This window comes from Euprymna scolopes, chromosome 46, assembly GCF_053919585.1.
Source record: "Euprymna scolopes isolate OS-2025 chromosome 46, ASM5391958v1, whole genome shotgun sequence".
In the NCBI taxonomy this organism is placed as follows: domain Eukaryota; kingdom Metazoa; phylum Mollusca; class Cephalopoda; order Sepiida; family Sepiolidae; genus Euprymna; species Euprymna scolopes.
The window spans coordinates 14,739,228-14,765,411 of record NC_136527.1 but is presented as its reverse complement, the minus strand read 5'-3'; the positions used below and the strand labels follow the sequence as shown (position 1 = coordinate 14,765,411).

Here is a 26,184-nt window from a genome sequence, read left to right as displayed (position 1 = left end):
TGTACGTGTTCCATTTAAGATCAGGAGTAATGGTCAAGCCCAGAAGCTTGTCAAAACTTGAGGCCTCCTGAAGACGAGAGCCATTCATTTCAATTGATGCCAGATGGGGATCAGAATGTTGATGATGTAAAGAGAGAAGCTTGGTTTTAAATGCATTAAAAGTAACCAGCCACTCCTTTCCCCATTGTACTACATGCTCAAGATCAGAGGAGAGAGAATTGGAGAGAACTTGGTCATTTACTGTCTTAGATGTGCTACCATAAATGGTAGTGTCGTCAACATAAATGTCTACAAATGATGTAAGGATGTGATTTGGAAGATCATTAATGTAGATCAAGAAAAGAGTTGGGCCCAGGATGGACCCCTGAGGGACACCGGCATTAATACTGTGGGTTTCTGATTTTTGCCCCTCAACTACTACTCTTATGAACCTATCAGAAAGAAATGATTTAATAATTGAGAAGACATTTCCAGCTATACCATAGCTAGAGATCTTATGAAGTAAACCTTTATGCCATACCCTATCAAAGGCCTTAGATATGTCATGAGCAATTGCCCTAGAAAGGTTGCCTCCGTCGAGAGATTTGCTAATCCGATGAGATATAACTGTAAGCACATCTGCTGTAGATCTAGCAGAGCGGAAACCATATTGAGTGTCACTAAGAAGGTTATTTTTGTTGAGATGGTTGATTACTTCTGTATTTAACACAGATTCCAGCAACTTACTCATGATGCACAGGAAACTTATTGGCCTGTACTGAGAGGGAGATGAGCGATCACCTGAATTCTTAAATACAGGGCATACTGATGAAATTTTCCAGGGAGATGGGAAGCAATTCTCCTTAAGACAACGTTTAAATAGTTTTGTAAGTATGGGCGCTAGTTCAGGTTGAAGTTTTTTGAGTACTATAATTGGAATTGTTTTTCTTGCAATCCATTTTTTTCTTTTTGGTGAGCTAATGTTCGAACGTTCTGTTCAAGTATAAAAATAAATTTACTGTTTCGTGAATGTTTTCGATTTCTGTAAGTTGTCCTTAGGCAAGTGAGGAATTAAAAATTGCGTTAATGAATTTTATTGTAAAGACATTTTTGACTACAGCAAATTTATCTTTGCACTCAAACAGAACGTTCAAACATCATGTATGCTTTTGTCAAAATGATTTCTCCATACACATGGTCTAGATATCTGACATCAGCTTTTTTTGCTCTACAATGACACTAGCCTGGGTGCCCGGCATTGCCTGGTTGTTTGGAGGTGTGTGTTGAGCAAAAACAAAAAGTTGTAGTAGGCAGGCTCGAACCTGTGACGCGAAGGCGGAAAAGGAAGTGGAGGTGTAGGTTGAGCAAAAAAAAAAAGAAAAGAAAAAATTGCGAGCAAAAAGAAAAAAAAAAAAAAAATTGCGAGAAAAAAAAAAGAAGAAAAAAAATTGCGAGCACAAAAAAAAAAAGTGGTAGTAGGCAGACAGGCTCGAATCTGTACCATGAAAGAGGAAAAGAAATTAAAAAAAAAAAAAATGTGATGCGTTAGCAGCTGCGCCCATCGTAAAACCGGAAGTGATGTAGATTCAAATTAAGGCTAGACAATCGAAAAGAGGCGATGGCTTTCAAAAATATCAGTGAAAAAAACAACTCCTCCTTATAGAAAAGTGGCCAGTTGAGGGTGAAGGAATTAATGCTTTTGGCCAATTTTTCAATATTTGTTGCCTGAAGGGTCGAGCTTCGAAATGATATGGATCTCGTGAAAATCCGTCACCTTTGTTGAAAGTTTTTGTGAGACATACATCTATACATACATACATGCATACAAACAGATAGGTGAGATTTATATTATAGACTAGCGGAGTAGGGGGGGTACCCGACGTTGCCCGGTTGTTTGGAGGTGTGTGGTTTTGGGTAAATCAAAACAAAAAAGTAGTAAAAAATCGTTGCTCGGGTGTTTGTTTAAAAAAAAAAAAAAGTTTTGGTAGGTAGGTGACTAGGAAGAATCGAAGTCAAAGCTTTGAGGCGCAGTTGGAAAATGAAAGAAAAAAACGTGCGTTAAACGTTCGCCGACCAAGAAATAGTAACGGAAAGATGTTTGAATTTACAGGTGCCCGCAATAAAGTTACATTAATGAGGTCAAATAGAAGTAAGCGGAGTTAACATTTACTGCGGGACAAGTTTTTTTTTTTTTACTCAACTTGTTTGTTTGTTTGTTTGTTTGTTTGCTCAACATTAGGTGGTTTTGTTTCCCCCAAGATGTTGGGGAGAAACCAGCTCCCCCATCAAAAGGGGATTGTCCAAATTGAATAGCAATCGTCTGATATAAGGAATAAATCTAGACGCGACCCGCATTCCCAAATCCTAGATATTATTATCTAGGGGGTATATAAACAGTTCTAAGCGATAGTAACAACCCCGCAACCGTCGGTGAAAAAAGCCTTTTCGAGACATACGAAAATGTGCGCGCCGCATTTGCTTTTTATATAGATATACTAGCGGGGGGTACCCGGCGTTGCCCGGGCGTTTGGAGGTGTGTGCGGTTGTTAATGAAAACCTAAGAATAAGCGAAGTAAAAAAAAAACCCCCAGAAAAATGAACGTTACGTGAAAAATGGCTTAAATAACACTACTTCAATATTAAAATTTAAAAAATCGAAAAAAATAAAATTAAAAAAAAGACATCTCACACAACGATTTGAACCCAAAATAATGACCCAACTGAGCTAACATGACACACATGAAATTGTGTCAGCTCTTCAAATATTAAAACTAAATCAGGTCATGACGTCGTCTGACGCATGCGTAGAACTGATCTTGTCGGTTTTTTGCTGCTCCCCCCCTGTAGAAAATTGTTGATTTCAGGGTGAAAAAATTAACGTTTTTGGCCAATTTTTCGATATTTGTCGTCCGGAGGGTGGAGCTTCAATATGATACCAAGTTTGTTAATTTTTGTTCTGTCTGTTGAAAGTTTTTAGCGGACACACAAACACACACGCATACATACTACATACATACATACATACACACATTTTCGCTTTTATATATATAGACTAGCAAGGGGTACCCGGCGTTGCCCGGGTGTTTTTCGGGGTATGTGAAAAAAACCCGAAAATATGAAAAAAAAACGAAGCCTTCACGACGCGCAGTTGGAAAATAGTAAAGTGTAAAAAAAAAAGCAGGTGCGCGTTTTTGATTGACGTGACGGCAATAGGTATTCAGCAGTAAGCATTTTGTGCGGGACAGTTTTGAATGAGGTGAATAAATCGGTTTGTTATTTTTTAAAAACCCGCTCCCTGTTTATTAGAAGCGAAATGAAAGCTACAGTCTGATATGACGAAGTCGACATTGAACAAACGTTACTTAGCTCTCTTGAGACAACTGGCTTTCGGCCTGTTGTATTTATTTGCTCCCCCACCGAGCAAATTAGGCACAAGGCCAATTTTTAATGTGAGGAGTCAAGGGAGGGGGAAGGGAAAATGGGGACCAGCTCCCGAGAGGAGGAAAATGGGAGCTGGTTAAGGGTCAAGCATGTGGGGTTGCCCCCACATCTGGTCTTTGCTAGTCATAGCTAGTAGTAGCTTGCAGCATCTGCCGGAACAGATACTACACTTTGATCATGTCACCCGGGCCCCGGAGGGCGCACGGGCAAGCGGCTTTCAGCCTGTGATTAGAGTCGAGTTTCGCTTTTTTTATACCGAAAACCGAATGTAACGTGTGCCGATGCGGGAAATGTGGAATAATTAACGTTTGAAAGTCAATAAAATTAAATAGACAGGCGAGCTCCGTAGGTAACTCTGAGATATTACAATTTATAGATGATATAAAAAGTTTCAAGAAGTTGTGAACCGAGCAAGCGCTTCTCTGAAAGAAGCCTTTTGTGGACATCGAGGAAAAGCGTACATACATACATTTTCGCTTTTATATATATAGATTTATAAAGAACTAGTGAGGGGTACTCGGCGTTGCCCGGGTGTTTGGAGGTGTGTGTGGAAACTCCGGGGGTTAGGGTTAAAAATAAAAAAAGTATGAAATTAAATAGACAGGCGAGCTCCGTGGATAACTCTGAGATATTACAATTTATAGATGATATAAAAAGTTTTAAGAAGTTGTGAACCGAGCAAGCGCTTCTCTGAAAGAAGCCTTTTGTGGACATTGAGGAAAAGCATACATACATACACGTATACATTTTCGCTTTTATATATATAGAAGATGAGTGTGTCCTGTCAAATTCTGGAATCTACATGGAATTTCAAATCCCTGGGGGTAGCATGTTCTTGAACACTCTTGATTGAACACTCTTGAATTTTATTTTTATATCCACAACGCTATGGGTCCTTGCGGACAATTCTGGTATGAATTTTAGGAGCCTTAATTGTTGTGCGAATAACGCTGAAGATGTGTGAGAAATTTAATCGCGCATAGCTTAGAACTCAGCAGAGAATAAATTGTCATGTAAAAAAATGCAAACTTACCTGGTAGGGTGAAAACCACTCGTGTTCTTCATGATTGCAAAATCATTACAACATTTTGCATCTCTGTTGAGTCTGTTAGATGATGCTGAAAGACTGAATAGAGCTGCTTGTTCTTGGTAACGGATCCATTAAGTTATGACACCAGTTAAAAGAAGGAATGTTTCCACTGAATAGATAATTATGATATCAACAATATTAGCAGATATAAGGAGATGATATAACGTCATTTAATGGAGCCTAATTAGTTAGGTAAGATAATCTCACAGAGAAGAGAAGAAAGGCGCCAATCGCCCTTAAATAAATGACTCCATGGATATGAGAAGGAGAGACGCTAAACTGCACCTCACCTCTCTCACATACATACTGTGAAGTTAGTGGTTTGAACACCTCGCCTTGTGCAGTGTTCAAATTTAAATCCACCAATCAAAAAGGCCGTAATAAACATGGCTTTACTTCATCAACCAATGAAAGTTTGCATTTCAAGTCATGCAATTTCTGACAGATGAGAACGATAGTCCAAAGAATCTAAATAATATAAATATCTAAAAAAATTCCGAAACATAAAAGCAAACATTTACGTTTTTTTAATCTGTTTAATTTAAGCAACCTATTTGGCATAATGGTCAGAGTTCAATCATTTGTCAAAGCGAAGATCAAGGTTAATTACGATATCAGCATCATTGTAACATCATTTAATGAAACCTAATTGGTTAGGTAAAAAAAATCCATTGCTTTGGATATGTGTTTATTTGTTTTCCCCTCATTACATTTTCACCCCAAACAAGGTACATTGCCACTTTGGTGTAGGGGGCTACTATCTGAGGCAACAACTATTGGGGTACTATGTAGGGATTTGGTCAGCAAGATGTTGGTTCACGTTTCACTCAAACTTCTGCACGTCAGTACAGTTAGGGAAGCAGGGACCTGGAATGGAATTCCAAAGTCTAGCGGTTCTGGGGAAGAAACTACTGGAGTAGAAAGATCTTTTACATCTAGGGATCTTTACAGTGTGGGTGTGGGATTTTGCAGCCTGTCGGTTCTGTCGAGGGTGTTCACGTCGTGGGGGCACAAGTGCTTGCAGTTCGTCAGAGCATTTACCATTAAAATACTTGTAGAACAGGCAGAGGGATGCAACGTTTCGTCGATGGGACAGAGGCTGAAGCTTAGATGCCAGTTTAGGGCCTATCAGATTGGCGACTCTCTTTTGAACCTTGTCAAGGAGCGAGAGACTAGTAGCAGATGCACCAGCCCAAATATGACAGCAATACTCCATACATGGGCGAATGGTTGCTTTATAGAGGTACAGGATACTTTTGGGTGTTAGTAGTTTTCTAGCACGGTAGAGAGAGCCCACCTTCCTTGCAGCGGCCATGGCAATGCCCTCGATGTAATTGCTCCAACTCATGTTTCCTGTGAACGTTAGGCCAAGGAGCTTGAAAGACGTACTCTCAGATAAAGAGTCGTTGGCCATTGCTATAAGTGGTAGAGAAGGTTTCTTGTAATTATTAAGTGAAACTAGTTTAGTCTTGGCGGCATTGAACGTGACCATCATTTTTGTCCCCATTCCACTACAGATTGGAGGTCATCCTTTAGTGTTTACGATTTAATCAAGCAGGTCATTTATAAATATCAGGAATAATAAAGGTCCAAGAATCACTCCCTGAGTTTATATCATATATGACCATTTTCTTGGTGGAGGGTTCAATCCTTACTAAAGGTCATAATAAATAAGAAAGATAAACATGAACTCTATTGGATAAACTCTTATCGAAGATGTTTTAAATTGCAGAAAGATTGGCCGGCCAAAGAAAACTTGGAAAATGAAGTTTTTAATATAATTTATCTATATATATATATATATATATAAAAGCGAAAATGTATGTATGTATGTATGTTTGGATGTCTGCTAAAAACTTTCGACAGATGCGGCGAAAATTCACAAACTCGGTATCACATCGAAGCTCCATCCTTTGCTCAAAAAACATTGAAAAATTGGCCAAAAACGTTAACTTTTTCACCCCGAAATCGATAATTATCAAGGGGGGGGTCAACAAAAACGGTCCTCTCGTGACAATGACCAATTCTACGCATGCGTCAGATGACGTCGTGACCTGATTCACTTTAAATAGTTGAAAAACGGAACAAATTTCGTGAACGTCGCCTTAGCTCAGTTGGTTAAGGCCTCGGTTCATTATCTAAACGTTTTGGGTTTGAATCGTGGTGAGAGATGTTTTTTGTTTTTTTTTACCTTTTAAATTTTAATATCGAAGCCATTTTTCACGTGTTCGTTTTTCTGTTTGCATCGTTCATTTGCCTTACGTTAGTTTTTTTTATTTTTTTCCTCCACTTAGTGTTAACGTTGTTTTCTTTTTTTACTTCGCTTATAACAAACAAACCTACGTCGTTGTCGTAATGCTCGATGACTTCCGGCCGCACACCTGTCAATTTGGTTTTTAAATAAATTAAAACATCTTAATAATAATAAATAAGAAAGATAAACATGAACTCTATTGGATAAACTCTTACTAAAGCATGGATGTTTTAACTTGCAGGAAGATTGGCCGGCCAAAGAAAAGAAGATTAAGTTTTTAATATAATTTATATATGTATACTAGTAGGGGGGGTACCCAGCGACGCCTGGGTGTTTTGAATTGTGTATGGTTTTGGGTAAATCCAAACTCCCGGGGGGGGGGGGTTTAAAATAAAAAAGTTAACTCTGCTGCTTCTATTTGACCTAATTATTGTGGTCAAATAGAACAGTTAACTTGGGTTTGACTGTTTTTTTCCCCCCAACATATGTTGGGGAGGGAGAAATCAGCTCCCCATTTTCCAGACTGATTAGCAATTGTCTGATATAAGAGGAGTTTGTCCCCACATTGATCAAAGCTGATTGCTTCTGGACGTTTCCCGGCGCGATGCCGAGAACGTTGTTCGTTGTTAACTTTGAATTAGTTTCGCTTTTTATACGAAAAAGCCCACTCAACACGCGAGAAGCCAAAATAGCAATAATTTTGTAAAAGTCGATGTAAATAAATCTATACACTACGCGCTTTCCCAAATCGTAGATATTATTATATAGGACTTATATAAACAGTTTTAAGCGATAGTAACCCCTCCCCCCCGTGAGCATGGGCGAAAGAAGCCTTTGCAAGACATACACGAAATGGTCACACACATTTTGCCTTTTATATATATAGATAAAAAACCCATTGTTTTCTTTTTTTACTTCGCTTATAAGAAACAAACCTATGTCATTGTTGTCGTCATAACGCTCGACGACTTCCGGCCGCGCACCTGTCAATTTCGTTCTTAAATAAATTCAAACATCTTTTACTAACTCATTCTGGCTGGCCGATTTTATTTTCAAACTTCGCCTCAGGCAGGGCTTCGGGTTCGATCCTACCCCCCCCCCCCCGAGTTCTTTTTTATTCAACACCACACACACCTACAAACACCCAGGCAACGCCGGGTACCTCCACTAGTATATGTATATAAAACTCATTGTCTGTGTGTGACGTTAGTGTATTGTGCTACAGGGTTTAGTCACTAACTTGTAAGAGTGTAAGTCGGCATCCATTAATTTGTAATTGGGTTCTATCAATTTTTAAGACAGGTTGCAAGTGCGGGAATCTCTAGAAGTTACGATTAAAGGTAAATTTTACGAGATCTCTGATTAACAGAAGGTTTTCACCAAATCACATCCTCACATCTATATATATAAAAGGCAAAATGTGTGTGACCATTTCGTGTATATCTCACAAAGGCTTCTTTTGCACACGCTCCCGGGGGGGGGTTACTATTGCTTAGAATTGTTTATATACCCCCTATATAATAATATCTACGATTTGGGAACACGTGTAGCTTATAGATTTATTTGCGTCGACTTTTACAAAATTATTGCTATTTTGGCTTCTCATGTGTTGATTCGGTTTTTTCATATAAAAAGCAAAACTAATTCAAACTTAACAGCCTTCTCGGCATTGCGCCGGGAAATGTCCAGAAGCAATCAGCTTTGATCAATGTTTTATATCAGACAATTGCTATTCAATCTGGACAATTTGGAGCTGGTTTCCCCCTCCCCAACATCTGTTGGGGGAAAAAACAGTCAAATTTGGGTAAACAAACCCAAACGCTGCGTGACTTCTATTTGACCTTCTTAATTAGGTCAAATGGAAGCAGCAGAGTTAAATTTTATTGCGGACACCTGTTTTTAATAGTTAAATAAATAAATTCAAACGTGTCTCCGTTGTATGTCGCGGTGGCCCAATGATTAACGTTGCATGTTTTTTTTTTTTTCACACTTAATTTTCCAACTTTGTCTCAAGGGTTCGGGTTCGATCCTCATACTCACCTACCAAAATATTTTTTTTTATTATTTAACCCCCCCCCCGGTTTTGATTTACCTTAAAACACCAGGGCATCGCCGGGTACCCCCCGCTAGTCTATAATATAAATCTCACCTGTTTGTTTAAGTGTATGTATGTATGTTTTTATGTCTGCTTAAAACTTTCAACAGAGGCAACAGATTTTCAAGAGATCGGTGTTGTTTTGAAGCTCGACCCTTCAGACAACAAATATCGAAAAAATTTTCCAAAAACTATTATTCCTCCACTCTTTTCGATTGACTAGCCTTTATTTAAACCTTCGCCACTTTTGGTTTGGCGATGAATGCAACGGCAAAGACGTGACCTTTTTTTTTCACGTTCTTCTTTTCCTTCGCGGTATGAGTTCGAGCCTGCTTGCCTACTAACTACCCTTTTTTTTTTTTGCTCAACACACACCTCCAAACACCCGGGCAACGCCGGGCACCCAGACTAGTACATAAAATAAAATATGAATCCCCCTAGAAAATAATGACATTCGACAAAAACTGTGAAAAATTTCCCCCACTCTATATCTGTGCCTAAATCAAAACGCGGATTCCATGAACAAAGCTTCTTTCTTAGAACTGCACGCCTGTGGAACTCTGTTCCGTATGCCTGCTTCCCACCAGACTACAACTTGGATGTCTTCAAGTCCAACGTTAACAAATTCCTAATGAACCGCCCCCTTAAGTAAACACTTCATCAAATCTCCACAGTAACGTAATGTACTTGCAATAACCCTTATCCCTGAGTGGCTTCCGGGCCTTGAAAAGTGGTGATCACTGTGTAAAAAAAAAAAAAACTCGAAATCGTATTGATATAAAATAGCATTTATTTAAAGCTAAGACTGTCTTTAATAGAAGACGGAAGCATTTAGCAAATAAGGTGTTTAATTGTGATATGTATTCTCGGTTTTATTAGATGTAAATATTATTTATGTTTATTTCAGTTTTTAATTTATATATTTTTTATTTGATTGCTTTATTTAGATGTTCTCATCCATAAATGTAATCTTTTTTTTTTTTACTAGGAGGTCACCACTTATCAAGGCCCGGAAGCCACTCAGGGATAAGGGTTATTTCATGTTCAGTACGTTGTACGTTAGTGTTGAGATTTCATAAAGTGTCTACTTAAGGGGGCGGTTCATCAGGTATTTGTTTACGTTGGATTTGAAGACATCCAAGTTGTAGTCAGGTGGGAAACAGGCAGAGAGAACAGAGTTCCACTGGCGTGCTGTTCTAAGAAAGAAGCTTTGTTCATGGAATCTACGTTTTGATTTAGGCACAGATAGAGAGTGGGGAAAATTTTTGACAATGGCTTCAGGTAGACGGGTGTTTTTCGTAAAAGATTGACGAGGGGGGACCAGAGATTGGACCTTAGACGAGCACTTGCCATGGAAATAATGGTAAAACAAAGACAGGCTCGCAACGTCTCTTCTGTAGGAGAGAGGTTGCAGGGAAGAGAAAACGGCATCCTCCACTAAGCCACAAAGTCTATTTTGTACTTTGTCAAGGCAGGATAGGCTATTTTTAGCAGCTCCTGCCCAGATATGGCAGCAGTATTCCATCCTTGGACGTACTTGGCTTTTATATAGATAGAGAATTGCATCAGTAGTGAGATATCTTCTGGAGCGATAGAAGGATCCCACAATCTTTCCAGTGACCTTGGCAACAGACTTGATGTACGTGTTCATTTCAGATCAGGAGTAAAGGACAAATCCAGAAGCTTGTCAAAACATTGAGCTTCTTCTAGGCGAGAGCCATCCATTACAATTGATGCCAGATGGGGATCAGAGCGTTGATGGTGTAAAGATAGGAGCTTGGTTTTAGATGCATTAAAGGTAACCAGCCACGTCTTCCTCCACTGAACTACACGCTCGAGATCAGAGGAGAGAGAATCAGAGAGAACTTTGTCATTTACAGCCTTTGATGTGTTGCCATAGATGGTCGTGTCATCAGCATAGATGTCAATGAATGATTTAAGTATTTGTTTAGGGAGATCATTGATGTAGATCAGGAAGAGAGTTGGGCCCAGGATGGACCACTGAGGGACTCCAGCATTAATACTGCAGGCCTCTGATTTTTGTCCATCGACCACTACTCTTATGAGCCTATTATGAGAGAAATGATTTAATGATTGAGAAAACATAGCATAAATAGATTCGATAATTCGATTTATTTTCAGTTGATGAGAGGGGAATCTATTACCAAATTTTCAGGTCTAAAACATTGAAACAGAAATAAAAATTGAGGAATGAACAAAAATGGCGTTTTTGCCTTCTACCCCCCCCCACCACCAAATGTCCTATTTTTTTTCACTTTCAACGACAGCCACGAAAAAGAAAATATTCAAAATTCGAGAAGAAAAAATTAAAAATGTTAGATTTCAGTTTTCCAGTTTACAGTGAATTAAATCATGTTAAATTAGGTCAGCCTTTAAAAATGGACAGTTTCTTTTCTTCAAAGAGGACAGTTGTGGTTTTTTTTCTATTTTTTTTTTTGCAACAAGTAAAAAAATTAAAACTACAAAAATGTAACAGAAGTCAGCTTTTTTTCACTTTTTTTTTCAAGAAAAGACAAAAAATTTTACCTTCTTGCATTATTTTTTTGTGAGTAGTTTCGATGTCCGTTATAACTTTATTTGTTGTACCTTTGAGAAAATGTCTTTTTATTCTCTTTTTTCAAATTAACACCAGCCAGGTTTTGGTTGTAAATTTCCACGCGTAAATTCTTTTTTAATTCTTATTTGGATTGGAATTTCTTCATAGACAGTTTGGGTTATTTTAAAATTCAGTTTTCCCTCATGAGTTGTCGAAACCTCGTCGCTAGTTTGTTGTGGTTTAAATGTTGAAAGAAGAATGGGAAGGCTTGAAAACAGTGAAATGAAAATATAGAAACATATATTGGTTCAATGGGACTCCACATAACGGGAAGGACAAAGTAAGGTTACGATCCACTCTCACTGAGTCACAGCTCTAGACTACTCGATAGCAGAAACTGATTGTCAGAAGTGACGTCAGAAATAGTCCATTGTCAGAATCTGTAGGGATGCCACTCCAACAGTGTGGTTTCAAGTGAGGGCCACATCATGCCACCTCACATCTTCAAAATGAGCTTGAAAATCAATACCAAAGTTTACCTGGATGTGCTGAAGAGTGTGGTGATCCCCTGGTGCAATCAGGTGGTTGCTGGCAGACTCTGGGTGTGGCAGCAAGACTCAATCTTGGCCCACAAGTCCAAAGAGACCTAGGCTGGATTTCAGAAGGAGTGCTACGATTTTGTATCCTCCTCTCACTGCCCCCCTCCTCCCCCCGATCTTACTGCCTGAACGCTAGACTACTTCATTTGATCATACATCAAGAACATCACCAACATGACCTCCCACAACATCAAAGTCAGCTTGATTGCCACCATCTGCCAAGTATTTGCCGAGCTCCTGCCGGCACTTGTGGAAAAGGCATGCTCCCAGTTCCGGACCCATACCGAGGTGGTGATTAAGGCTGAAGGCGGCTACATTGAATAGATGTCGACACTACTACATAATCAAGTTACCTGAATCGTGAATTGATTTTTTTCAATACAAGTTTTAAAATAAAATTTTCTTTAGGGGGGGAACAGCAGGACTCGGCGCTGGCTCTCAAGTCTGATGAGACCCAGGCTTGGCTTCAGGAGTACTACAATTTTGTACTCCTCTCTCACTGGGCTCCCTCCTCCCCCGACCTTAACCTGTTGGCTTATTTTGTTTGGTTATGCATCAAGAACATCATCAACATGACCTCCTACAACCCTAAAGCCAGCCTGATCGCTGCTATCTGCCGAGTATTTGCTGAGTTACTGTCAGCGCTTGTGGAAAATGCATGCTTCCAGTTCCAGACCCGTACCGAGGTGTTGATTGAGGCTGAAGGCGGCTACATTGAATAGATGTCGGCTGTATTACATAATCAAGTTACCTGAATTGATTTTTTTCCAATAAAAGTTTTAAAATAAATCGGTAGTGTTGTTTTCTTTAGGGTGACAACTTTATACCATTCTACCCTATATTTTAGCTAACACTCTGCCATTTGTTTTTAAGGGTGCGAATAAAAATTTAAAAAAAAATACAAGTGAAGCATGCATTGTCCCCCTGTGACTGAGGCATAAAAATAATGACTTAAGTTCAGCATTTGCCCCCTTCCCCCATTTAGCCCCAAAAGTCACTCCAGGGGACGTCAAATCCTGGTGAAAATGAAGAAACGGTGCAGTTTTAGGACTTAACATATGTAAATGGCTAAGTTCAGCATTTGACTTCCCCCTCATTTAGCCCCCAAAGTCCCCAGCAGATGTCAAATCCTGGTGAAAATAGACAAACAGTGCACTTTTAGGCCTTAACATATGTAAATTTCAGTTCTGCACCATGCAAAAAAAGAAATGACTAAGTCCACCATTTGCCCCCACCCCATTTAGCCCCAAAAAAGGCTGAGTTCAACACCATGCAAAACTGCTAAACAGACATACACAGAAAATTTTGGACAAATATGGTAAAATAGTCCCAAAAATGGAGTGTTTTTATTAACCCTAAAAGAGCCCCTGGGGCACATGCAAGAGTTATCGCAAAGTATAGACAAACAAAATTATATAGAAATCAGTTAGTTACAACTTTTCAGAATGTTTTATAAAAATCGAAGGCGTTAATTTTTTTTAATAAGCACAAAAGTGTCAATTTTAGCCATTTTAACCTGAAAGGTACCACTGGGGGGGCAATCGGAGTTTTCCCGGAAAATCCATTCTGTTACTTTTTTACTCATATCATGTTTAATGTTTGTGCAAAATTTCAAAAAATTCCAAGTTAATGAGAAAAGTGCGGATGGACGAACAAAGGGTAATTTACAGGTCCACCCTCCTTTTTTCGGGAGGGGACCAATAAAAATTTTAGTTTATTTTGTTGTGAGCATGCAACTAAATTTTTTTTTTAATTGGATTTCTTTCAGAATCGATTTCTTGGATTGAAGGAAATGCAGAGTCCCTTTCATTTCCGGACAATTCCTTCGATGCTTACACGATAGCATTTGGAATCCGAAACGTTACACACATCAATAAGGTAAGATTTTTTATGCTCAGCTGCAGAATTCCACTTTTTATATTAAACTAGCTTGGTTGCTCGGCGTTGCCCGGGTGTTTGGAGGTGCATGTTGAGAAAAAAAGAAAGTGGTATTAGGCAGGCTCGAACACGCACCGCAAAGGAAGAGAATACTGTAAAAAAAAAAAACGTAACGTCTTTGCTGTTGCGTCCATCGCCAAACCGAAAGTGTCGAAGGTTTAAATTAAGGCTAGTCAATCGAAAAGAGGGGATGACTTTTGAAAATATCAGCGAAAAAAGCGACCCCTCCCGAAAAAAAGGTGAAGGAATTAATGTTTTTAGCCAATTTTTAAATTTAAAAATTTTTTTTTTTTTTATTACATTTTCACCCCAAACAAGGCGCATTGCCATTTTGGTGTAGGGGGCTACTATCAGGGGAAGCAACTACTGGGGCACTATGTTGGGATTTGGGCAGCAAGATGTCGGTTCACGTTGCACTTGAACTTCTGCATGTCAGTACAGTTGGGGAAGCAGGAACTTGGAATGGAATTCCAGAGTCTAGCGGTTCTGGGGAAGAAACTACTGGAGTAGAAAGATCTTTTGCATCTAGGGATCTCTACTGTGTGGGGGTGGGATTTAGCTGCCTGTACTGACATGCAGAAGTTCAAGTGCAACGTGAACCGACATCTTGCTGCCCAAATCCCTACATAGTGTCCCAGTAGTTGTTGCCCCTGATAGTAGTCCCCTACACCAAAGTGGCATTGTGCCTTGTTTGGGGTGAAAATGTAATAAAAAAAAAAAAAAAAAAAAAAACAAACCTGCAAGTGTTTTTAAAGATTTAATTTTATCCGTTATTAAGTTTATGTCTCTTTGGCGTAGGGATAACGTGTCAGGCATTTTTTTTTTTTTTCCCGCCTTAGCCTCGATGTTTCCTCTTTTACACCTTTTTTTTTTTTTTTTTTAACGTTTGTTCGCTATTTTTGCTTTGTTTTGGTTTTTCAATTTTTCTTAACATCACCCTCTCCTACATACACCTCCCCCCAAACACCCGGGCAACGCCGGGTACCCCCGCTATTTATATATAAAATAATTTTATGAAATCAACAGTAGGTTCTCTACAGTGCAATGTAGAACACAATGTATTGTGAACTAAGTCACTATGAAGAAGCATGTGAAACTTTCTCTCAATGCACCATGGTGAGTCCCCAACCAGAATAGGCAATAGATTTTATTGAAAAATGGTCGATTTCACCGATTTCAATGACAATAAAAATATGGGAGTGTGAAACATTCGTTTACCATCATTCAATCCCGGGCAACGTCTGGTCTTCCTCCTAGTATATTATACTTGGACCCGGTTCCAAAAATTGAACATAAAATGTAAAAAAAAATAAAAATATAAAGAGTTGTATGAACATTTTTTTTTCCTTTCATTTATTAAAATATTCCCCCCCCCCCACCAGCCCAACCACCTGAACATTTTGGTTCCATTAAATTTTGCACGTTTTTTTTTTTTTTGTTCTGCATGGAATTTTGTTTTTTGATAATTCTTTAATTGCAAAACTATTGCAGATTAAATTATATCGTAACCCTCATTACGCTGATTAAAGTTTTTTATGCACTACTGAGCAACAAAATTAAATTAATTTATTCAAACTGGCTGAAATTTGGCTACCAAATTACACAGGCAATTTCTGGTCTAAACATTTGAAATTTTACATAAAGGTTATTCAGAGATAGGGCAAGCTTTTTCATCAGTTTGGGTCCAAAATTTGAGCTGCCAAGGGGTTAAAGTTCAAAAGATTTGACCTTTGCAGTATCTAGCAAACTACTCAGCCAATTTTGGGTCTAAACATTTGAAATTTATACATAACGGGTAATCAGACATACGGCAAGGATTTTAATCAGTTTTGGGGTGAAAATTTGTCTGCCAAAGGGTCAAAGTTGAAAGAGTTGACCTTTGCAAATTCTACCAAATTCCTCCGCCAATTTTCGGTCCAAAAACTTGAAATTTTAGATGTAGGTAACTTGGACATGGGTAAAACATTTATTATTTTGGTCCCAAATCAAGATACAATGTTAAGGGGTCAAAATTGAGGTCAAAGTTTAAAAAAATTGACCTCTGCAGTCTTTACGAAATTATTCAGACAAATTTTGGTGTAAACATTTGAAATCTTACATAAAGTGTATTCACACGTAGGGCAAGTTATGAACAGCACATAGGGCCTGAGCAAAGCCGGGCTGAACTGCTAGTATATCTATAAAAGTGAAATTGTGTGTCTGTGTGTGTACATTTCCCTACTCTGTCAATTTTCAGTCTACAGACTCGAGATTTGACAAAAGGGGTATTGAGATTTGGGAAAACCTTTTTAATCGGTTTTCAGCCAGAAATTTGGCTGTCAAGGGGTCAAAGTTCAACAATTTAACTTTTGAAAACTCTACCAAACTCCTCTGCCAATTTTGGGTTTAAATAATTGAAATTTTAGATGTAGGTTAATTAGACATGGATCAAACTTTTTAATTTGATTTGAGCCCAAAACAATAAATTTTAAGGGGTCAAAATTGAGGTCAAAGTTTTAAAGTTGTGGTCACTAGCAAACTATTCAGCCGAATTTTTAGTCTAAACATTTGAAATTTTATATAAAGGGTATTCAGACATGCAGCAAGCTTTTTAATCAGTTTTTGGGTGAAAATTTGGCTGGCAAAAAGTCAAAGTTTACAGAGTTGACCTTTGCAGACTCTACCAAACCCCTCCGCCAATTTTGGGTTTAAACACTTGAAATTTTAGATGTAGGTTACCTAGACATGAGTCAAACTTTGTTATATATACATATGCATATAAAATGCTATATATATTTTACTAGCGGGGGGGGGTACCTGGCGTTTCCCGGGTGTTTGGAGGTGTGTGTGGTTTTGGGTAAATCAAAACTGGGGGGGGGGGGTAAAATAAAAAAAGTCTTGGTAAGTAAGTATGAAGATCGAACCCGAACCTTTGAGGCAAAGTTGGAAATTGAAGTGTGAAAAAAAAAGTGTACGACTTTAACCATTGACCCACCGCGAGATACTAACGGAAACATGTTTGAATTTGCCAGGTGCACCTTTTAATGACTTAATGAGGTCAACTTTGACTGCGGGATAGTATTTCATTTACTGCGGAAAGCTTTTTTTTATTTTTGTTTCCCCAAGATGTTGGTGAGGGGGGGGGGGGAACCAGCTCCCCTTGTCCAATTTGAATAGCAATTGTTTGATATAAGGAAAATATTTCCACATTGATCAAATCTGATTGCTTTCAGACATTTCCGCCGATAGACGGAAAATACAGCCAGAATTAGTGTCGCTTTTATTATAGGAAAAAGCCTAACCCACATGCGGCGAGCGACAAATGTTGAATATTTATCTTCACGAAGTCAAGCAAATAAAATAGACAGGCGAGCTCCGTTGTTAACTTGGAGATATTATAATTTCTATGTGATATAAAAAGTTTTAAGAAGTTGCGAGCCAACCGACCGCTTCTCTGAAAAAAGCCTTTCTTGGACATACACAAAAAGCGAACATACATACACACATTTTTGCTTTTATATATATAGATAACTTACTATACATAGTAAGTTATAAAATATATACAGCATTTTATATATATATTTTATTTTATATATATATTTTATATATATAGTAACTTACTATATATATATATATATATATATATAGTAAGTTATCTATATATATAAAAGCGAAAATGTATGTATGTTTGTGTATATTTTTGGATGTCTGCTAAAAACTTTCGACAGACGCAACGAAATTTCACAACCTCAGTATCACATCGAAGCTCCATCCTTTGCTCGAAAAATATTGAAAAATTGGCCAAAAACGTTAACTTTATCACCCCGAAATCGATAATTTTCGACAAGGGGAGGTCAACAAAAATGGTCCTCTCGTGACAATGACCGATTCTATGCATGCGTCAGATGACGTCATGACCTAATTTACTCTAAATAGTTGAAAAATCCAACAAATTTCATGTACGTCGCGTTAGCTCAGTTGGTTAAGGGCTTGGTTCATTATCAGAACGTTTTGGGTTCGAATCGTGGTGTGAGATGGGTTTTTTTTTTATTTTTTAAATTTAAATATTGAACCAGTGTTATTTAAGCCATTTTTCACGTAACGTTCATTTTTCTGCTTTTTTTTTTACTTCGCTTATTATTAGCGACACCCAAAAACACCCGGGTACCCACCGATTTTTAAAATTTTAATATCGAAACAGGCTTATTTAAGCCATTTTTCACGTGTTCGTTTTTCTGTTTTCATTGTTCGTTTGCCTTACGTTAGTTATTTTTGTGTTTTTTTTATTGTTTGATCGCCGCATAGCGGGGAAAACAGAAACTGGCTTCAGCAACTTGACGTTGTCGCACCTGCTAATTTCGGTTTATAAACGTCAACTTAACACACTTATCAATTCATCTGTTCCCGTGGTCGAGATGGTTAGGTCGCAGGGTTTTTTTTTCCATTTCCTTTCCACCTCCGCGTCAAACATTCGGGGTTCAAGCCTACCTTTATACTAAAACTATTTTTTTTCTTTTACACCTCCAAACAACCGGCCAACGTTTTTTTTTTTAACAGGGTTGTTTTAATCTACACCCCCCCTCCCCACCAACACACACCTCCAAACACCCGGGCAACGCCAGGTACCCTCGCTAGTCTATATATATATATAAAAGCGAAAATGTATGTTTGTATGTATGTATGTGTGTTTGCATGTCTCACAAAACTTTCCACACAGGTCACGGATTTTCGCCAAATCGGTATCATTTTAAAGTTCGATCCTTCACCCGACAAATATTGAAAAATTGGCCAAAAATGTTAATTCCTTCACCCTAAAATGGTCAGTTTACTACAGAGGGGGGGGGGTCAGCAAAAACCGTCCTCTCATGACGATGTCGATTCTACGCATGCGTCATACGATGTCGTAACCTGATTTTAAAGAATGACCTAATTTCGTGGACATCGTCTTAGCTCAGTTTCTTAGAGCGCGACCTCATTATCTAAAGGTTTTGGGTTTGAATTGTGGTGAGATGTCTTCTTTTTTTTTTTTTCAATTTATTTTTTAAATTTTAATATTGAAGCAGGGTTATTTAAGCCATTTTTCACGTGTTTTTCAGATTTTTTAACGTTTGTTTTTTTGGTTTTTTTTACTTCGCTTATTCTTAGATTTTCATTAACACCCCCCACCCCCGACCGACCACACACACACACACACACACACACACACACACACACACTCAAAAACACCCGGGCAATGCCGGGTAACTCCCGCTAGCCATTTTTCACATGTTTTTTTTTTTTTGGTTTTTATTTTTCAGATTTTTTAAAGAAGTTTTAACGTTCGTTTTTCTGTTTTCTTTTTTGTTTTTGTGATTTTTACATTTAACATCGTTCGTTTGCATTACGTTAGTTTTTTTTGTGTTTTGATTAACACCCCCCCCCCGCCTGAACACACCACACACACCTAGAAACACCCGGGTAACGCCGGGTACCCCCCCCCTCCCCCGCTAGTAAAATATATATGGCATTTTATATATATATAGTAAGTTATAAAATATATATGGCATTTTATATATATATACTAGCGAGGGGTACCCGGCGTTGCCCGGGTGTTTGAAGGTGTGTGTGGAAACTCCGGGGAAGGGGAGGTGGGATTAAAGAAAAAGTAAGTATGAGGATCGAACCCGAACCGTTGAGGCAAAGTTGTAAATTAAAGTGGGAAAAAAAAACGTGTGACATTAACGATTGCCCCACTGCGAGATGCTAACGGAAACACATTTGAATTTATTTAATTACTTGGATTTGGCAGGTTTGACTGCGGGATAGTATTCATTTACTGCTGAACGTTGTTTTTTTTCCCCTCCCCCAAGATGTTATAGGAAAAAGACTAACCCACATGCGGCGAGCGACAAATGTTGAATATTTATCTTCCCGAAATCGAGAAAATTAAATAGACAGGCGAGCTTCGTTGTTAACTGTGAGATATTACGATCTGTATGTGATATAAAAAATTTTTTAAAGTTGTGAAGCGAGCGACCGTTCTCTGAAAAAAGCCTTTTGTTGACATACAGAAAAAGCGAACATACATACATACATACATTTTCGCTTTTATATATATATATATATATATATATATATATATATATATATATAAAGTTATAAAATATATATGGCATTTTATAACATTATAATAACATTATAATATTCTGTGTAGCTTAATCGCCATATATATTTTATAACTTACTTCCTAGTTCTACCTACGTATTGAGCACTGTTGAAGTAAATACTTATAAAAGCCAAGAGGCCACTCGAGGATAAAGGTTAATCAGTGCACAGTAATTAATGGGAAATGTCGGAGTAATCGTTAGTAGTGGAAATTTGGTAAATTGGACTATTTAAGGGGATGGCTCATCAAAAATTTGTTCACATTGGACTTGAAGACGACCATATTGTATGTAGTCAGTTGGAAAGCAGGAAGATGGAAAAGATTAGTAATCGATAGTGGTAGAAATCTGGTAAATTGGATTGAGGCTGAAGGAGGTTACATTGAATAGATGTCAGCTCTACTACAGAATCTAGTTACCTGAATTATTTTTTTTTTAATAAAAGTTTTAAAATAAAGCTGTAGTGCTGTTTTCTTTAGGGCGACGATTTTATCATTCCGGAAAATGTTTTTATTTAAAATGTATTTTTTTTTTTTACACAGGCACTTTTTTCTTAATTCATTTTTTAATTTAAAAAAATATTTCAAAAAAATTCTTTTTTCATTAATTAAATAATTATCAATTAAAAATGCTTGTAGAGTAATTTTTTTTATTTATTAATTTTTTTAATTTAAAAAATATTTTTTAAATTCTGTTCCATTAATTAAATTATTATTAAAATTAATTATTATTAAATTAATTAAAAAAAGGTTGTAGATTTATTTTTTTATTAATAATTTTTTTATTAATTATTTTTTTTAATTAAAAAGTATTTAAAAAATTTTTCCAAATCTGAAATTTTTAATCATTTAAAAAGTTTGTAGAATATTTTGTTCTATTAATTCATTTTTTATTTATAAGTTTTTTTAATTAAAAAATATTTTTTCATTCTTTTCATTAATAAAATTATTATTAATTAAAAAAGTTTCTAGAGTAATTTTTTTATAAATTTTTTTTTTAACTTTTTGCCATTAATTAAATTATTATTAATTAAAAAAGTTTATAGAGTAATTTTTTAATAATTTTTTATTTCAAAATTTTAAAATTCTTTTTCATTAATTAAATTATTAATTAACAAAAGTTTGTAGAGTATTTTTTAATTAATTATTTAAAAAATTTAAAAATATTTTTAAATTCTGTTGCAATAATTAAATTATTAAAAAAGTTTGTAGAGTAATTTTTTTTTATTAATTTATTTTTTTATTTAAAAAATATTTTTTTAAATTCTTTTCCATTAATTTGATTATTATTATTTCAAAGAAGTTTGCGGAGTAATATTTTTATAAATTAATGTTTTTTTTATTTAAAAAATATTTTTTCATTCTTTTCATTAATAAAATTATTATTAATTAAAAATGTTTCTAGAGTAATATTTTTAAAGATTGTTTTTTAATTAAAAATATTTAAAAACTTTTTGCCATTAATTAAATTATTATTAATGGCATTATATATATATATATATATATATAGTAGGTTGTTTTTTTATTAATTATTTTTTTAATTTAAAAAATTATTTTTCATTAATTAAATTATTATTTATTAAAAAAGTTATAGAGTAATTTCTTTATTAATTTTTATTTTAAAATTTAATTCTTTTTCATTAATCAAATTATTAATTAACAAAAGCTTGTAGAGTATTTTTTATTAATTATTTTTTTAATTTAAAAATATTTTTTAAATTCTTTTGTCATTAATTAAATTATTAAAAAAGTTTGTAGAGTAATTTTTTTTTTTATTAATTTATTTTTTTATTTAAAAAATATTTTTTAAAATTCTTTTTCATTAATTTGATTATTATTAATTTAAAGAAGTTTGTGGAGTAATATTTTTATAAATTAATGTTTTTTTTTTATTTAAAAAAAGTGTTTTAAATTTCTTTTATTCAAGGCTCTTTCTGAAGCTTACAGAGTACTGCGTCCTGGGGGTCGATTTATGTGTTTGGAATTTAGCCAAGTACCGAATCCGGTTTTACGCAAGTAAGTTTTTAGATGTTCTTTCGGTTTGTATTTAGCCAAAATACCAAATCCAATTTTATGCAAGTAAAGGTGGTTGTCCAGAATTCCCCCATATTAAAATAACAAAAATAAAGAAAAATCTGTATGATGTATATACCTGCGATGAAATGAAAACATCATATTCCAAAAATCACATACATTGATCAAGTGGTTTTAGTTTAAAATGAGACAATCAAATTTTATGAATATTCAAGGACTGATTGTATAGTGAGCCGGTACGTTAATCAGTTTGTGCCTAGCTCGATGACATGAAAACATCATATTCCAAAAATCACATACATTGATCAAGTGGTTTTAGTTTAAAATGAGACAATCAAATGTTATGAATATTCAAAGACTGATTGTATAGTGAGCCTGTACGTTAATCAGTTTGTGCCTAGCTCGATGACATGAAAACATCATATTCCAAAAATCACATACATTGATCAAGTGGTTTTAGTTTAAAATGAGACAATCAAATTTTATGAATATTCAAGGACTGATTGTATAGTGAGCCTGTACGTTAATCAGTTTGTGCCTAGCTCGATGACATGAAAACATCATATTCCAAAAATCACATACATTGATCAAGTGGTTTTAGTTTAAAATGAGACAATCAAATTTTATGAATATTCAAGGACTGATTGTATAGTGAGCCTGTACGTTAATCAGTTTGTGCCTAGCTCGATGACATGAAAACATCATATTCCAAAAATCACATACATTGATCAAGTGGTTTTAGTTTAAAATGAGACAATCAAATTTTATGAATATTCAAGGACTGATTGTATAGTGAGCCTGTACGTTAATCAGTTTGTGCCTAGCTCGATGACATGAAAACATCATATTCCAAAAATCACATACATTGATCAAGTGGTTTTAGTTTAAAATGAGACAATCAAATTTTATGAATATTCAAGGACTGATTGTATAGTGAGCCTGTACGTTAATCAGTTTGTGCCTAGCTCGATGACATGAAAACATCATATTCCAAAAATCATATAGCTCGAACACATATACATAAAGCAAGCTATGCGCATGTAACACACACGCAAGATAATGTCACCCGGCAGGCGACTGGTGACACTGATAACATGACACGTCCGCAAGTTCCTGTGACCTTTGACCCTGCTTTTCAATTTCTTTCCGTCTTTCTCTCTCCTCTTGCCTAAACATGACAATGAACGGACGTGAATGCATTTCGTTCCGAAAATCTACCCAGCCGCAGAATAAACTCTCACCTGCGCACATGCATACATTCTCGACGTAAGGGATCTTGATTAGTTTATCATGAACTATTAATTATTTCTCAATAGCAATATTGATTTCGGTGTAGTCAACTAAAAGAAGAATGGGATTGTACTTAAACAAAGAAAACAGCAATAAGAAGAAAATGAAGACCATTAGAGTTGGGGGATCAGTTTAGCATATAAATTTAACGTAAAATGATCACCCACTTTCTGACCAGATATCATTTTAAGGACGTGTAAATTTTTTTTTTCATCCTATCGCCGTAATGTTGCATCACTGTGCCCGTTTTACAAATATTTTAATGGAATGTGTTCTGATGAACTTGTTTCACTTGTACCCCTCTCGACGTACATATCCCCGACAAACCCGCTTAGCCATAAGATCTCACCTCCTTCACTGTTGATGCCGCTAAATGCCAGAAAGTTTCTTCCCTCGGACAGCTAGACTTTGGAATTCCCTTCCTGCTGCCTGCTTCCCGGGCTGTACTGATATGCAGAAGTTTAAATGTAACATAAACAAAAATCTTGTTAATCTTTCCTAGACATGGCCCCAAATAGTAGCCCCTTACGTTCAAGTGGCGATATGCTTTGTAAGGGGTGAACATGAGTAAAAATAAAAAATAAAAAAGTTGTACTTTTTTTTTTACATAGACGTCACCACTTATCAAGGCCGAGAGGCCACTCAAGGATAAGGGTTAAAGAGTGTAGAGTAGTCAAAAGGGCAATATAGTAATCGATAGTAATGGAAGTTCGGTAAATTTGTTAACTTAAGTGGAACGGCTCATCAGAAACTTGTTTACGTTAGACTTGAAGACAACCATATTATAGACAGCTGGAAAGCAGGAAAACGGAAGACAATTCCACAGGCGTGCAGTTCTAAGAAAGAAGCTTTGTTCATGGAATCTACGTTTAAGTTTAGGCACAGATAAAGAGTGGGGGGAATTATTGATAGTGTTTTCAGCTAGACGAGTGTTTTTTGTAAAAGTTTGGCGAGGGGAACCATAGATTACAGCTCAGTCGAACACTTTCCATGAAAATAACGATAAAGCAGAGACAAACTCGCAACATCTCTTCTGTGAGAGTGAGGTTGCAGCAAAGAGAAAAGGACATCTCCCACGAGGCTACGAAGTCTATTTTGAAACCTATCAAGGCAGAACAAGTCTTTTCTAGCAGCTCCTGCCCAAATGTGACAACAGTATTCCATCCTTGGACGTATCTGGCTCTTATATAGATAGAGAATTGCATCAGCAGTGAGATATCTACTGGATCGATAGAAGGATCGCACCATTTTTCCAGCAGCCTTGGCAACAGATTTGATATACGTATTCCATTTAAGATCAGGAGTAAAGGTCAAGCCCAGAAGCTTGTCAAAACTTGAGGCTTCACCAAGACGAGAGCCATTCATTTTAATTGATGCCAGATGTGGATCAGAACGTTGATGATGTAAAGATAGAAGCTTGGTTTTAGATGCATTAAAAGTAACCAGCCACTCCTTTCCCCATTGTACAACGTGATCAAGATCAGAGGAGAGAGAATTAGAGAGAACTTGCTCGTTCATATTGTAACTCGGTATTTGTTGTATTAATTTAAGGTCGGAGTTTTGAACAAGTTTTTTTTTATTGTCTTCTGATAGGTAACCCTGATCTCTCCAACTGTTTCAACTGCCATTTTGAAGAAATTTAAAAAAAAGGGAGATAACTCAACAATAATTCATACTTACTAGATTTATCTTGTAGGGCCTGTGAATTCCCATTAATCACTTTAAAATGAATTTCTTTATAAAAAAAAATTACCTAATCAATTTATGTGATTCTTGGAATATGATATTTTTTGTTTTGTCATGGGTACATACATTACATGATATAATCATGTTGACACACTGGTTCCCATTGGATCACTGAAGTTAAGCAACATTGAACCTGGTCAGTACTAAATGGGTGACCATTAGGGACCTCCAGGTGCTGTATGTGCTCTCCGCTTATCTCGGCATTGTTTCCAGTCGTCTTGGACTCCTCTTTGCCACTGGACTCAAACAGTGCCGATTCAGGAGAGATGTGGATGGGTTTGCGCAACCCTTGCCTTACAATTTCACACACCACACAGTTGCCCCTACAGGGGGTATCCTTTGTCTTTTGAGACTGAACGGAGGCATCGATACATCATACAGATTTTTCTTTATTTTTGATTTTTAATATAGGGTGAATTCTAAACAAGGACCCTCTGTTTTTCTGTTTGTCAGTCAATCACACTCAAGTTTGAAATAGCATTTGCATATCCGCAAAAATGTCAATTAATTTCACTTACCTCCTGTCTTAACCATAAACATCTTCGGCCGCACCTCACCACTTATCAAGGCCCGGAAGCCACTCGAGGATACGGGTTAATGAATGTAAGGTGGTAGTGTAGTAATCGTTAATGGTGTAAATTGGGTAGAATTTGGATTATTTAAGGGCGGAGCGTCCATAAGAACTTGTTTACATTGGACTTGAAGGCTACCATGTTGTATTCAATTGGGAAGTAGGCCAGTGGAACAGTATTCCACGGGCGAGCAATTCTGGGGAAGAAGCTTTGTTCATAGAATCTGCATTTAGATTTAGGCACAGATAGAGAGTGGGAGAAATCAATCTCGTCGTCCATGCCATCTGAGTGACTCTGCACTCCCGCCGCAGATTTGCATATCCTGAAGCAGATGTGACATACAAATTGAACAATTTCCATTGAGATGACTTCCTCTGGAGGTTGAAGGGTATTCCTATGAACAAAACGCGGATCTTAGTCCTGTCTGTGATGCCACGATCAGACCACACTCTCTTCTCCAACCTTCCA

At 36.6% G+C, this 26,184-nt stretch overlaps 1 protein-coding gene across 3 annotated transcripts in view; it reads left to right on the top strand.

Annotated features, from left to right (window-relative positions):
- Nucleotides 1-26,184, top strand: part of LOC145270990 (2-methoxy-6-polyprenyl-1,4-benzoquinol methylase, mitochondrial-like) — a 98,695-nt gene that overhangs the window by 22,177 nt on the left and 50,334 nt on the right. For all 3 annotated transcript variants that reach the window (XM_080126528.1, XM_080126526.1, XM_080126527.1), the window contains exons 4-5: nt 13,784-13,893; nt 22,002-22,090. In XM_080126528.1, the coding sequence (XP_079982654.1) occupies nt 13,784-13,893; nt 22,002-22,090 (199 nt within the window). The remainder of the gene's footprint in view (nt 1-13,783; nt 13,894-22,001; nt 22,091-26,184) is intronic.